The following is a 15,019-nucleotide window of genomic DNA, read 5'->3' as shown; positions in this document are numbered from 1 at the left end:
TATCCTTTGATGCAATTGAGATTATCATGGATTTATTTTTCTTCCTTCTATTAATGTAGTATTTTACATTGATTGATTTTCTTATGTTGAACCACCCTTGTATTATTAGGATAAATCTCGCTTGGTCATGGCGTTTTATCTTTTTAATGTGCTGTTGGATTCTGTTTGCTAGTATTTTGTTGAGGATTTTTTTGAGAGAGAGAGAGAGAGAGCACGAGCAGGGGAAAGAGGCAGAGGAAGAGAGAGAGAGAAATCAAGAGTCAGATGCTTCACCAACTGAGCCACCCAGGCACCCCAAGGATTGTTTTTAATCCAAAATATGTTTATTAGGATAGTTTCCCACTCATCTAGATTCAGGGTGCTTTTAGTGCTGCTGCCATTTGAAGGATCATCCTTCTGTAAGCCTTGCGTTTCCTCCTGTAGGCTGGCAAAGAACAGTGGAGCAGCCAACACACAAAACTACTGTTCGTGTATGGCTAAAGATGGGGGTGATTTTGTAGCATCCTGGGCACTTCACATCCATGAAGTAGGAGTTGGGGCTCTGCACCAGGCACTTCTTCTTATGCTTCCTCATCTCCTCTTTTGTGGACTGGTGGAGGAGGTCCTTTTCAAGGGGCATGTTCTTTTTTTTTTTTTTTTTTTTCAACGTTTTTTATTTATTTTTGGGACAGAGAGAGACAGAGCATGAACGGGGGAGGGGCAGAGAGAGAGGGAGACACAGAATCGGAAACAGGCTCCAGGCTCCGAGCCATCAGCCCAGAGCCTGACGCGGGGCTCGAACTCACGGACCGCGAGATCGTGACCTGGCTGAAGTCGGACGCTTAACCGACCGCGCCACCCAGGCGCCCCACAAGGGGCATGTTCTTGTGGGAAGGTTGTCACCACCGGAAAGCTTGTTGAGGATTTTTGCATCTATATCCATAAGCGGTGTTAGTCTATAACAAACATTATATTTTAAAGAGAAAAAGAAAAGAAAAAAATGTATCAATGCATTTTGCTGAAGCAAAATAAGGAAAAAGTAAAAAAACCACACCCCAGTATTTATCACCTTGAATGGCATCTTGTTAATTGGTAATCCATCTTGCAGGGAAATTTCCCTCAACGGGGACCCTGCCTAATCTATCCAATAGAGTTAAAAACACCCAAATATTAAGCTCATCAAGTCACCTTAGAGGTGAGGAAACTGCCACAGAAGTTAAATGATTTGTGTGTGGTGACATTTCCAGCAAGCAGGAATTGACACTTTTTATTTTGTCACCATTCACCTGAAACACTTTGCACTTCACTGCTCTATTCTTTATTACCAATCTCCGAGACTTCAGCTTTCTTACCAAAAACCCACACTACAAAATTTTCCCTTGCATCTAATGAAAATGATGTTCTGCAATTTGAGCCAATTACTCCCCACTATTTTCTTCGGGGAGACTAGAAAACAACCTTGACAGTATTTTATCACAAAAGCCATTCACATACTTGAAGTACAACAAGCCATGTTGCCAAGTTCTTTGACATTTTCTTTGTTAGTTTCATTTCCTAAGCCTTTGGGGCTATTCTGTCCTGGACTGGTACATGTTCTCTGCATCTCACAAGGCTACAAGATCCAAAATACAACACAGTGTCCTAACAGAGGCAATTCACAAGATAAAGCAATCGTTGATGGTGAAGGTGGATATAATATTTTAAAGTTTGAAAAGTGACAGAAATATTAAAACTTTTTCAAATGTTCAGGCTGTAATGTTCAAATTAAGAGCAATGTTGAGAGACAAGAGAGTAAAAACATGAAAAATAATGATATAATTCACATGCATGAGTCAATTGTATTTAGTAAGTGGGTGGAAATAGGATGGTGAAAACTGGGGAGAAAAACCAGAATTTAAAAAGCCAGGGTCAATTCAAAGGTCAAATGAACTATAAGTGAATCAATTTGGAGTCATGCAAAGTAGTTGACACAATGATGGGCCATATATCAGGCTGAATATGACATGCTGCTTCCAGTATCCTTAGAAGGAGGTGAGGGCCCAACATTTTAGTATTTTTCAGTGGTTAATTTCAAGCTCTGTAGCTCCAGCTTTTTGACAGTACCACTCTAGTTCTATTTTTTTTTTTTTGTCCTTTTGAACTTTTCCCTGCTTTCGGTGGTTCTTTCTCCTTCTTATTTCTATTCCCTGTGGCTGGTACAGGCCACTGCCCTCTCCTGCCTACCCCCGTTCACAAGCACAGCACTCGCACTCTGCTACTGCACCTCCCCAGTGGCAGTGACCCCCAGTGTCTGAAGATAGTTGGTAGCTCCCTCTCACTTCCCCTTTCAAGACCCAAGGGCAGTGGCAGCCATGTATATATCTTTTGGTAAATATATTTGCACTTTTATTGGGCATATGCTTAGAAATGGCATTGCTGAGTCATAGAGAATGCATATATAGTTAGCTTTAGAAGATTCTGCCAAAGGCAGTTCGGTTTGTGGGATCAAGCCCCGTGTCGGGCTCTGCACTAACAGTGCAGAGCCTGCTTGGGATTCTCTTCCCCTCTCTCTCTGCCCCTCCCCTGCTTGTGCGCTCTCTCTCTCTCTCTCTCTCTCTCAATAAAGAAATAACTTTTAAAAAAAGAAGGTGCTCCCAAAGAGTTTGCCAAATGTTTGTACCAGTTTACATATACCCACCAGTGATGAATGACAATTCAAGTTTCTCCTCATCCTCACCAACAGCTGGCATTGTCTTTTTCTTCTTTCATTTTAGCCATTCTGGTGAAATTATAGTGGTATCTTATTGTAGATGATTGTTGTTGTTGTTTATGTCTTTCTTTTAATTATTTTGAAATAATTTTAGACTTATGAAAAAAGTTACAAAAAATAGTACAGAGAAATCGATACACTCCTCACCTACCTTCCCCTAATGTTAACATATTATATGCCCATAGTACAACTATAGAAACCAGGAACTTAACATTGATACATTATTATTAACTAATTTATACGCCTTATTTGAATTTTGCCAGTTGGCCCACTGCTGACCGTTTTCTGGTCCTGGATCCAATTGTATTTAAGTATCATGTCTCCTTAGTCTCCTCCAGTCCATGAAAGTTCCTCAGTCTTTGTCTTTAATGACTGTGGTAAGTTGAATAATGGCCCCCAAAGATGTTCATGTTCTAATCTCTGGAACCTGTGAATGTTATCATGTAGGTCAAAAGGGATTTTTCAGGTGTGATTTCTTTAAGGGTCTTGAGATGAGGTGATCATCCTGCACTAGCCAAGTGGGCCAACTTTAATCACAAGGGTTCTTATAAGGGGGAGGCAGGCAGGAGATCAGAGTCAGAGTAGGAGATGTGATGACAGAAGTAAAATGGTGAAGCAACACAAGGAAGGAGTCACTAACCAAGGAATGCTGGGCAGCCTCAAGAAGCTGGAAAGGCAAGGAAACAGATTCTCCTCTTAGAGCCTCCAGAAGGAACACAGCCCTGCTGATATCTTGACTTTAGACTTCTGACCTCTATAAATATAAGGAAATAGATTTCTTTGGTTTTAAGCCACTAAATTTATGATCATTTGTTACAGAAGCGATAGGAAACTAATACAATAAACTTAACACTTTTGGAGAGTACTTGCTTGATGGATGTTCCTAATTTGGGTTTGTCTGAGGTTTTCTCATGCTTATACTGAGGTTATGCTTTTATTTTTCACAAGAATACCATAGAAGTGATGTTGTGTCCTTCTCTGTGCATCATGTCAGGAGGTACATGATGTCAATGTGCCCTATTACTAGTGATAGTAACCTTGATCACTTGGACGAGGTGGTGTCTGCTAGGTTTTTTCCATTGTAAAATTCTTATTTTGCCCTTTGATAAATCTTTGAAGGGAGATACTTTGAGGCTATGCTAATATCCTGTTTCTCCTTAAACTTTGGCCCACTAATTTTAGCATCCATCAATGTTTCTTGCATGCAATAAATATTACTGTGATATGTGCCTAATAATGGTTATCAATTTCCATTATTCCTTCTACATCTATTAATTGGGATTCTTCTGTAAGAAAGAACTATCCCCTCCCCTGCCATTTTGTGTGTGTATATATATATATGTATATATATATATATATATATATATATATATATAATGTATATATATAATGTGTATATATATAATGTATAATGTATATATATATAATGTGTGTGTGTGTGTATATATATATATATACATATATACACATTTGTATGGACCCATGTATATCTATTTTATTCTATGGGTTATAATCCATTGCTATCATTATTTATCTTGCTGTTCAAATTGCCCCAGATTGGCCACAAAGAGCTCCAACTTTATAGAAGTTGACCACTCTATAGAGGTGCCTGGGTGGCTCAGTCGGTTAAGCGTCCAACTCTTGGTTTCAGCACAGGTCATGATCTCATGACTCGTGAGTTTGAACCCTGCATCAGACTCTGTGATGACAGCATGCAACTTGCTGGGATTCTCTGCCTCCCTCTCTTTCCGCCCTTCCCCCACTCACAAACTCTCTCTGCCTCAAAAATAAATAAATATTAAAAAAAAGAAGTTGAACACACTACAAAGATATTTTCCAAGTTTTCTTCTGAGAGATTTATTGTTTTACCCTTCACATTTATATCTGCAATCTACATGGAATTCATTTTTGTGCATGGTAAGAAAAAGGAGGCAACATACATTTTTTCCTGAATGGATAACCAAGTGATTTAACACCATCTTTTGAAAAACTGTCCTTTCCCCTGACTGAACTGCAATGTCATCAATGATGTAAATCTGGTGACTATAGGTGTGAAGTTGTTTTTACATTCTCTATGCAGATCCATTGGTCTATTTCCTTATCCCTGTGCCAATACTACATTATTTTAATAATTGTAGCTAGATATAGCTTAATTTCTGGTAGTATGTTTTATTTTTCTTCTTTAAGATTGCCTTGCCTATTCTTGCCTCTTTTTATTTCCATATAAACTTTATAATTGGCTTGTCAATTTCCACAAATGAAAATAACCTGCTGGGATATGCTTGGGATTATCTTGAATCTGTAGATCAAATTAGCAAGAACTGACATCTTGCAAAATATGGAGACTTACAATCCATTTACAATCTACCTATTTATTTAGGTCTTATTTACTTCCTCTCAAACATGTTTTTGAACTTTCTGTTTAGAGGCCTTAAACAATTTTCCCGGTTTCACTGGGAAAGCATTGAATGTTTTCCAATGCAATTGTAAATGGTTTAGGTTTTGTTTTTGTTTTGTAGCCTGCTTTTAGCTTTTAATACATCCATTTGTGAATACAGATTTTTAAAATATTTCTTCACATAATGGCAAATAGAAGAAAATTGACAGAGGAGAGTGATTCACAATTATTAGATGAATCAGAATGTGAATATAATGAGAAAGATGACAGCACTCCAGTCTCAGATGATGGCAGTGAAACTGATTGTGTAAGTGAAATTTCAGACTATGAGTCTTCAGCTGAAGATCTATACCTTAGATGAATTTTCTCAGACTCAAAAATTGACAAGCAAATAATATATTTCTAAAGACAAAAAAGGGGGGCGCCTGGGTGGCTCAGTCAGTTAGGCGTCTGACATCGGCTCAGGTCATGATCTCACAGTTTGTGAGTTCAAGCCCCGCGTGGGGCTCTGTGCTGACAGCTCAGAGCCTGGAGCCTGCTTCAGATTCTGCGTCTCCCTCTCTTTCTCTGCACCCTAGCCCCCCTCTTCTCATGATCTGTCTCTGTCTCTCTCTCTGAAATAAACACTAAAAAAATTTTTTAAGACAAAAAAGGAATGACAGAAAAAAATACCCAAAACAAAACAAAACAAAAGACACACACAAAAAGGAATGACAGTCATTTAACAGGAAATACTTTATTATGCAGCATTCTGTGACATGGACCTGAACGGTCCCTTTTGGCTGAGATCATATGACTACATTCTATCTCCTTTATGATGTTTTTGTGCCCAAACTTAATACAAAATTACATGTTACATTAAAATCCTTCTTAAATGTTTTTTTTTAAAGTTATTATTTACTATTAACTGAATTCCAGACCTTATTTGGATTTTACTAGCTTTTCCATTTATGTCCTCTTTCTATTCCAAGATCCAATCCAGAGTAATGGTATATAGTTTTTAAATTTTACCTTTCAGGTTGTTTGTTCTGGTATATAGAAATACAATTGATTTTTGTATGCTGACCTCATTAATAGTGACCTTGCTATATTCACTTATCCTCTTAGTTTATCTTATATTTTATTTTAAGTTTAATTTTTGAAATTTACTAATTTATTGTTATTTTGATTTTTTTGACAACCAGGCAAATTATCTGAAAATAGTGATGGTTTTAATTTTTAATCCACTTTACTGAACTATAATTTACACATAATAAAATGCACCCTTTTAGAGTGTACAGTTGATTAGTTTTGACAAATGTATACACCTGTGTTCTTTGTCAATTAATCTCCACTGCCCATCCTGGCCTCAGGCAATCACTATAGATTAGTTTTGTCTTTTCTAGAGTTTTGTATAAATGGAATCATGTAATATGTACTATTTTGTGTCTGGCTTCTTTCACTTGGCATAAGAGATTCATATATGTTTTAGGGTCTCAGTAGTTGGTTTCTTTTTTTAATGTTTATTTATTTATTTTGAGAGAAAGAGAGAGTGTGAGTGGGGTAGGGGGAGAGAGAGAGAGAGAGAGAGAGAGACAATCCCAAGCAGGCTCTGCCCTGTCAGTGCAGAGCCCTATGTGGGGATCAATCTTATGAACTGTGAAATCATGACCTGAGCCCAAATCAAGAGTCAGATACTTAACCAACTGAGCCATCTGGGTGCCCCAATAGTTGGTTTCTTTTTTTAAATAAATATTTGATCACGAGAGGGGTGGGGAGGGAGAGAGAGAGAGACAAAACATGAGTGGGGGAGGGGCAGAGGAGACAGAGGATCTGAAGCGGGCTCTGCTCTGACAGCAGATGCGAAGAGCCAGATGCGAAGTTCCAACGCACCAACCTGGAGATCATTACCTAAGCTGAAGTTGGACGCTCAACTGACTGAGCCATCCAGGTGCTCCAGTTGGTTTCTTTTTAAAAAATACTTTAAAACTTTCTTGAGATGTAATGGAAATACACGAAACTACTCAAATTTAGAGTGTAAAATTCACTCAATTTTGACATATATATATATATATATATATATACACTTGTAAAACAATTATCACAGTGAAGATAACAAATGTTTCCATTATCCCCCCAGTTTCCTTTTTCCCATTTGCAATCCATTTTTCCCTCCACCTTCATCCCCAGGTATGTACTGATCTGCTTTCTGTCACTACATCTTAATTTGCATTTTGTATAATTTTGGACTCATGGACTCATGCAATACGTACATGTTTTGGCCTGGATTCTTTTCACTCAGCATAATGATTTTGAAATTCATCCATGTTAATGAATATACCAATAATTTGTTCCTTTTAATTGATGAGTAGTATTCTGTTATATGAATTTACCACAATTTGTTTTTCCCTTCATCAAATGATGAACATTTGGATAGTGTCCATTTGGGGGCTTTTACAAATAAAGCTGCTATGAATATTCGTGTACAAGTCTTCATGTACACTTAGGCTTCCATTTCTCTTGGGTAAATACCTAGAACTGAAATAGCTAGGTCATTTAGTCAGTGAAAGTTTACCTTTTGAGAAATTTCTGAACTGTTTTCCAAGTTGGTTGTACTATTTTATATTCCCATTAACACTGTATGAGAGCTCTAGCCTCTCCACATTCTCATGAACAGTTGATATGGTCAGTATTTTAAACTTCAGCCATTCTCCTGGATGAATAGTGGTTTTAATGTGCAATTCCTTGATGACTGATGATATAAACTATCTTCTAAGTGTCTATTCAAATCTTTTGCCCATTTAAAAAATTGGGTTGTCTTCTTACCGTTGAGCTTTGTTTATATATTCTGTATACAAGTCCTTTATCTGATTTATGTATTGTCAATATTTTCTCCCAGTCTGTGGCTTATTTTTTCGTTTTATTGTTTCTTTTTTCTTCATTTTCTTTTTTCTTTTTTTTCTTTTTTGAGAGAGAGAGGTGGGTGGGAAGGGGCAGAGGGACAGGGAGAGAGAATATTAAGCAGACTCCATCCCCAGCGCCAAGCCCAATGGGGGGCTCGATCTCACAACCATGAGATCATGACCTGGGCCTAAATCAAGAGGCAAATCCTCAACCATCTGAGCCACCCAGGGGCCCCTTGTCTTTTCATTTTCTTAATGGTGACTTTTGAAGAGCAAAATTTAAAAATTTTGATGAAGACCAATGTATTAATTTTTCTTTTATGGTTTGTGTTTTTGTGTTCTAAGAAGCTTTTGCCTTCCTCGACATCATATGTTCTCCTCCTATATTTCTCCTGAAGTTGTATAATTTTAGGGTTTATGTTTTGATATATGATCCATTCAACTTAATTGTTGTGTCCAGGGTGAGATCATAGTAGAGGTTCAGTTTTTACATTAATATATCCAGTTGTTCCAGTTCTATTTGTTAAAAAGAGTTTATTTTCCCTATTGAATTATTTTGGTACTTTTGTCAAAAATAAGTCTTATATATATAATTTGTATATGTTGAATATATATATATATATATATATATATATTACATTTTGTATCAATGGAATACATATGTTTGTGTATATATGTATGCTTTTCTGTCAACTTATCTGTATAGTTATTCTTACATCAATACCACACTGTCTAGATTGGTATAGTTTAACAGTAAGACTTGAAATCAAGTAGTATAAATACTCCAACTTTGTTCTCTTTTCAAAATAATTTTTTATATTCTAGGTCCTTGAAATTTTCATATGAATTTTAAAGTCATCTTGTCAGTTTCTACCAAAAACTCTGCTGAGATATTAATTGGGAATGTATTGAATGTATAGATCAATTTGCAGAGAATAGACATCTTATAAGAATACAATTAATTTTTATATATTTATCTTGTGCCCTGCAACCCTCCCAAATTCACTTATTTCTAAACATGTTAAAAAGTTAAAAGAACCAATAGAGCAGGAACATTTTAATAATAGAGAACAAAAAATCATCTATAACTTAAGGAGCGTACAGAGTTTTGCTCTTTAAAACACAACACACAAGGGTGCCTGGGTGGCTCATTTAGTTGAGCATCTGACTCTTGATTTCGGCTGTTATGATCCTAGGGTTGTGGGATTGAGCCCTGTGTCAATCTTCATGCTGAGCATGGAGCCTGCTTAAGATTCTCTCTCTCTCTCCCTCTGCCCCTCTCCCCTGTTCACACTCTCTCAAAACAACAACAACAACACTACACACACACATACACACACTCACATAGACTTCTTTCTTACCTTCTATACTTCCAATAGAGTTACATCACAATTATTGTTTAACTTGATACTTATTATTTACATTATTGTGACTATGTCAATATCTTTCCTTGCTGAGCCAAGTAGTATGCTATGATTATATTTCCTTTTTTCTACATCCCTTTTTCTCCATAGGGTGACTTTGTCCTTTTTAATTTTTTTTTTTTTTTGGTTTTCTATGTCTATTTTCCATATTTTTTAAAAATTTCACTTTCCCCAGAATATTGTTTTTTACATTGTTGAAGACATCTGGGATTCTATCAGTTCCATTTTTTTCCGTGTTTATTTGAGAGAGAGAAAGAGAGAGAGAAGAGAAGGGACAGTGAGAGAGGGAGACAGAGAAACCTAAGCAGGTCTGTCGGCACAGACCCTGATGTGGGGCTAGATCCCACGAACTGTGAGATAATGACCTGAGCAGAATCAAGAGTCAGACATTTAACTGACTAAGCCAGCCAGGCACTCCCAGTTCCACTTTTTTAAAATGGAGATATCTGTCTTGCAGGCCTCCATCTTCTTGCTCCAATTTGAACTGATTGCCCTCTAGGCCTGCTGCACAGTTCTTATCTCAGTGTTTCCTTTCATTCTCCTTCTATTATGAGTTTTATTTCCTGGGTCCCAAATGTTCCTGCCTCATGGAGGACTTCCTCCAGTCACTTCCTGAGAAAGGGTACACAAGAGTTAAGTTTCCTAAGACTTGGCATGACCAAAATTTTTTTTTATTCTACCCCAAATCTTGATCAATAGCTTTGTAGGATATAAAACTCTTATTTAAAAAGATTTTCCACTAGAATTTTGAAAACAGTTTCCCATTAATTTCTAACTTCCAGTGTGGCTGTTGAAAAGTCTGATGCCATTCTGATTCTCCATTCCTTTGTCTGTAACGCGTTTTTTTTTTTTTCTTTCTGAAAGCTTCTACTGTCTTTTATTTACTCCTTATGTTCTGAGTTCTTATGATGCCATCATAGTCTAGGTCCTTTTGCATTAACTGAGACAGGCACTTGTTGGATACTTGCAATCTCCACCTTCAGATCCTTCATTCATTTACACTATTTGTTTCCTTCTATCTATTTTTCTCTCTTTTCTCTTCCTAGAACTCCTATTTATTAAATTTTGGCCATCTGGATTAATTCTGTAATGTTTCTTACCTTTTTTCTCTGCTTTCCCATGACTTTGCCTTTTTGCTTTACTTTCTTGGTAAGAGTCTTTATCTTACAACTCCTCCAGTGATTTTTAAAATTCCAGTTACACTGGTTTTAATTTCTAATAGCTCTTTCTTATTCTGTATTCCTTTTTATTTTTAAGGATCCTATTTCTGTTTGTTACATGAAAAATGTTAACTCCATAAGGATATTAATCTTTGTTTTTTTTAAATTTTCCTGATCTATACATTGTCTCTGTCTTCTTTGAGTTCTCTCTCTCTCTCTCTCTCTCTTCTCATTCTTTCATATTAAAGGCTTTCCTCAAATGCCTGGTGATCCTCTGTTGTCTATGTTTTATTTTTTGTTTTTTTAAATAATTTTTTAATTTTTATTTATTTTTGAGAGAGAGAGAGACAGAGCACAAGTGGGGGAGGGGCAGGGAGAGAGGGAGACACAGACTCCGAAGCAGGCTCCAGGCTCTGAGCTGTCAGCACAGAGCCCAAGGCGGGGCTCGAACCCATGAACCGTGAGATCATGACCTGAGCCGAAGTTGGATGCTTAACCGACTGAGCCACCTAGGCACCCCTGTTGTCTATATTTTAAAATGAAAATTATTGGGGTGCCTGGATGGCTCAGTCGGTTAAGCATCTGACTTCAGCTCAGGTCATGATCTCACAGTTTGTGAGTTCGAGCCCCACATCAAGCTCTGTGCTGACAGCTCAGAGCTTACTTCTGATTCTGTGTCTCCCTCTCTCTGCTCCTCCCCTGCTCATACTTGTCTGTCTCCCTCTCTCTCAAAAATAAATAAACATTAAAAAAAATTTTAAATGAAAATTCTCCTAAGGCTTATTCCCTATAAGACAGTTACTAACTTCCATTCTAGATAATTGGCCAGGAACCCAGACATTTCACTGGAAGAGCAACAGTAGTCATTATCAGCAATCCTCATTTCTCATGATTCCTGTATGAATAAATGTCAGTTACCATCAGCCTCCCAACAGCACAGTTCAAATTTCAGTTACCACAGTATATTAACTGTGCGTAATTACCTAAAGTACAAACTGCAGTGTTAGCTCTTTAGCCAAGTCACTGTATAAATAACAGAAGTGCATCAAGACCATGTCACTTCTTTCAAACTCTATTGGTGGTTGGTCTCCTTTGAATCTGTTAGGCAGTCCGTGCACAGATGACAAAGCTTGTACCACCGTTGTGTTGACTACTTGTCTCACAGTGATGAACCCACATGACATTTACAAATAAATAGATAATCAAAAGAGGGAATTGGCTAACACAGAGGAAAATATAACAAAGAAATAAAAAGTGAACATGCTGGCAATGAAATTGGGTGTGAGTTGAATATGGCAGCAGCAAAGGAAAGATTGGACAAGACCTAGGCCTGCATGAAGCTATGGTGTGGACAACATTGCACAAGTTCAATTGCTATAATAAAAGCAAAGTAAATTTGCATTAACACATTTTAGTTTAAATTGCACTAAGAACAGAAAGCTGCTTATGTGCTTGAAACGGAGCACTTACTTCTACTTTGGATTAAAGACTATAAAAAAACCTAATTAGTTTGCCTGGGGTTTGGGCCAAAACACTGAAGTTATTGCCAGTAATGTCCACTTTAACCATTTCAGAAATTGGCATGAATTGATTAACGTTAATTTATCTGGCAAAGCTACTAGCACAGATGTAGATACTGATATGAAATTTGTATCCAAATTCCAAGAATTAGTTAAGGCAGGTATTTATAATAATCATCAACCATTTAATGTTGATGAAACAAGTCTTTTCTGAGAGACAACTCTGTGAATAACTTATATGACAAAAGATGGAAGGATCACGAAGTGTCCATAAAGGAGAGATTATAGATATGCCGCCAGAAGAAACTTAGCGAAGAAGAATTTATCAACATAAATGAGGAAAATGGTTGTGACAAAAAGGATGAAAGTGTCCCAGAGGAAGTGATGCTGGCAGAAACACTTCACACTGAAGGAACTCTGAGATGTTTTATAAGATTGAAAGCGCAAAGGATAAAATATTGGAAGCTGATCCAAATTTAGAAGAGTCTGACAATTTCCATGACAGGGCATAGAAAAGACTCTTGATCCACATCGTAAGTTATACTACAAAAAGAAAGCAAGTGCTGTTCAAATAGCTTCTTTGTAAAAACAGAACAAAAAAACAAAAAACAAAAACAAAAACACGACACACTTTAATTCTCAATGTTCCTCATGCTTTAACTTGCAATGTACTAAATAAATATCAATTTTACTATTTCATCATTTCCCTATACGTTTATGCCTGACAGAGAGTTTTTAATGTTTTCACAAAACAATATAAAGATCATGGAATAATTGTAATTTTCCCCATTGATTATTAAGATTACTTTGCATGGTCATTGTTATGGTCCCTCCCTGCTGTGAAAGAAAGGACTGCCTATATGTGTAGATCTCTTCTCTGGGCTGTTCGATTTCTCTGGAGAGCAATCCTCCAGTCCCTCAGCTGGTGACTCTACCTAGTCGCTAACATGCTTGGAGCTAAGTGACACAAGAGTTAGGGATGTGTTACTACAGAATATGTAGACTTTTGCTTAATCCCACTGCCTCCAAATGGTGCCACACTCTGTGCTTGACATCTCCCAGAGTCTCTCTGGTTCAGTTTCTACATGGAATAAATCTCCCATATTCTACCAGGATGGGGCAAGAGATTCAAGGGTGTAGGGACAACTGGGTGGCTCGGTTGGCTGAGCATCCGACTCTTAGTTTCCGCTCAGGTCATGATCTCACGGTTCATGGGTTCGAGCCCTGCACTGGGCTCTGTGTTAACATGTTGGAGCCTGCTTGGGATTTTCTCTGCTTCTCTCTCTTTCTCTGCCCCTACCCTGCTCGCTATCTCTCTTTCTCTCAAAATAAATAAATAAATAAACAAACAAACAAATAAATAAAATATTTTAAAAGAGAGACAGAGATTCAGAGGTGTAATTCTTTCTTATGTAGGCTTTCAGGTAAACCCCTCCTTTACAGCTCTACTCATTTACCACTCCAGCTGTACTCATTAACCAGCACTTCCAATTCCTGAGCTTCTCTGGCATTCTGTAGGTGAATTGGCTTGTTTCTCATCAGCATCATCCTTTCCATGGGCTTGGTATACAGCCTTTCTGGCCCTGCTAAGTCCTTCGCTTGCTTCCCTCTCCTCCTCGTCCTCCTCCTCGCCCTCGTCCTCCTCGTCCTCCTTGTCCTCCTCGTCCTCCTCGTCATCCTCCTCCTCCTTCTCCTCCTCCTCCTCCTTCTCCTCCTCCTTCTTCTCCTCCTCCTCCTTCTCCTCCTCCTCTTCCTCCTCCTCCTTCTTCTTTTTAATGTGTATTCATTTTTGAGAGAGAGAGAGAGCAAGAGACAGAGCATGAGTGGGGGAGGGGCAGAGAGAGAGACACACACAGAATCTGAATCAGGCTCCAGCTCTGAGCTGTCAGCACAGAAATGATGCAGGTCTCGAACCCACAAACTGTGAGATCGTGACCTGAGCTGAAGTCGGAGGCTTAACTGACTGAGCCACCCAGGTGCCTCACTTGCTTTCCTCTTCTAAAAATGTGTGCACATCTCTTGTCCTCTGGTTTCTTTTTTCTGCTCTTTGTTCTCATGGGTCTATACTTAAAAATTGTTTTTCTTTACTTCCATTTTGATGGAGTTTAATGAGGGAACAGGTGTTCAATGTGCTGTTTAACTGGAATAATCCATTATAAATTTACGATGATCCAAGTTTGCCTTATTGTATACATTCTTTGGCAGGGCTTGGGTGCTCAGGTTAAAGAATCAAGCAAGTAGATAATAAGGTTCATTTGGAATCAAAGCTTTATCAGCCAGGTGCAGCAAAATGTCAGAGGGACAAGAGAATTTGGGGCAGTGGAAAAATGTTGAAATTATGAATCATGTAATAAAAGCTGAATGAGAATGGAAGAAAAGAGAGAGTTGACAGAGGGAAAATTCATGGGTCAATATACTGAAGATGCTGATTAGGTCAAAAAAGGGTCATTGTAAGAGTAGTTGAATAAGTAATCAAGAAGAAGAGGAGGCTGTGGTCATACAAGTGGGATGTCTGAGTTACTAATTTTGAAGATTGAACAAGCATGGGTGGTCGATTAGGTTCATCTTCTACTGACAGAAAACCCCAAATAACCATGACTTAAACAATATGGTCTATTTCACTTTCATGTGTCAGGCTCATGGTGATTCTTCCCATGATGCCCTCAGGGATCGCTACCTCCAACTCAATGTTCCACCATTCCTACATAGTCCAAGTTGGTGGGCCAGAGTCCCAACCACCACACTTGCATTCCAGACAATAGAATTAAAGAAGGTTAAAAGAAGAGGCAAAAGATATGGGCAGCTTTCTTTTTTTAATACAGTTTATTGTCAAATTGGCTTCCATACAACACCTAGTACTTATCCCAACAAGTGCCTTCCTCAATGGGCAGCTTTCTTTAAAAAAAT

General features: G+C 37.9%; 1 protein-coding gene across 1 annotated transcript; it reads right to left on the bottom strand.

Annotated features, from left to right (window-relative positions):
* Positions 1–388: 388 nt before the first annotated feature.
* LOC109258666 (40S ribosomal protein S27-like) lies at positions 389–619 on the bottom strand. Its single transcript, XM_019435657.2, has one exon. The coding sequence runs from the start codon at positions 617–619 to the stop codon at positions 389–391; it is 231 nt and encodes a 76-aa protein (XP_019291202.2).
* Positions 620–15,019: the final 14,400 nt, after the last annotated feature.

This window comes from Panthera pardus, unplaced genomic scaffold, assembly GCF_024362965.1.
Source record: "Panthera pardus isolate Hobbes unplaced genomic scaffold, ASM2436296v1 HiC_scaffold_27, whole genome shotgun sequence".
NCBI lineage: Eukaryota > Metazoa > Chordata > Mammalia > Carnivora > Felidae > Panthera > Panthera pardus.
The sequence above is the reverse complement of the archived record's forward strand: the minus strand, read 5'-3'. Positions and strand labels throughout refer to the sequence as shown.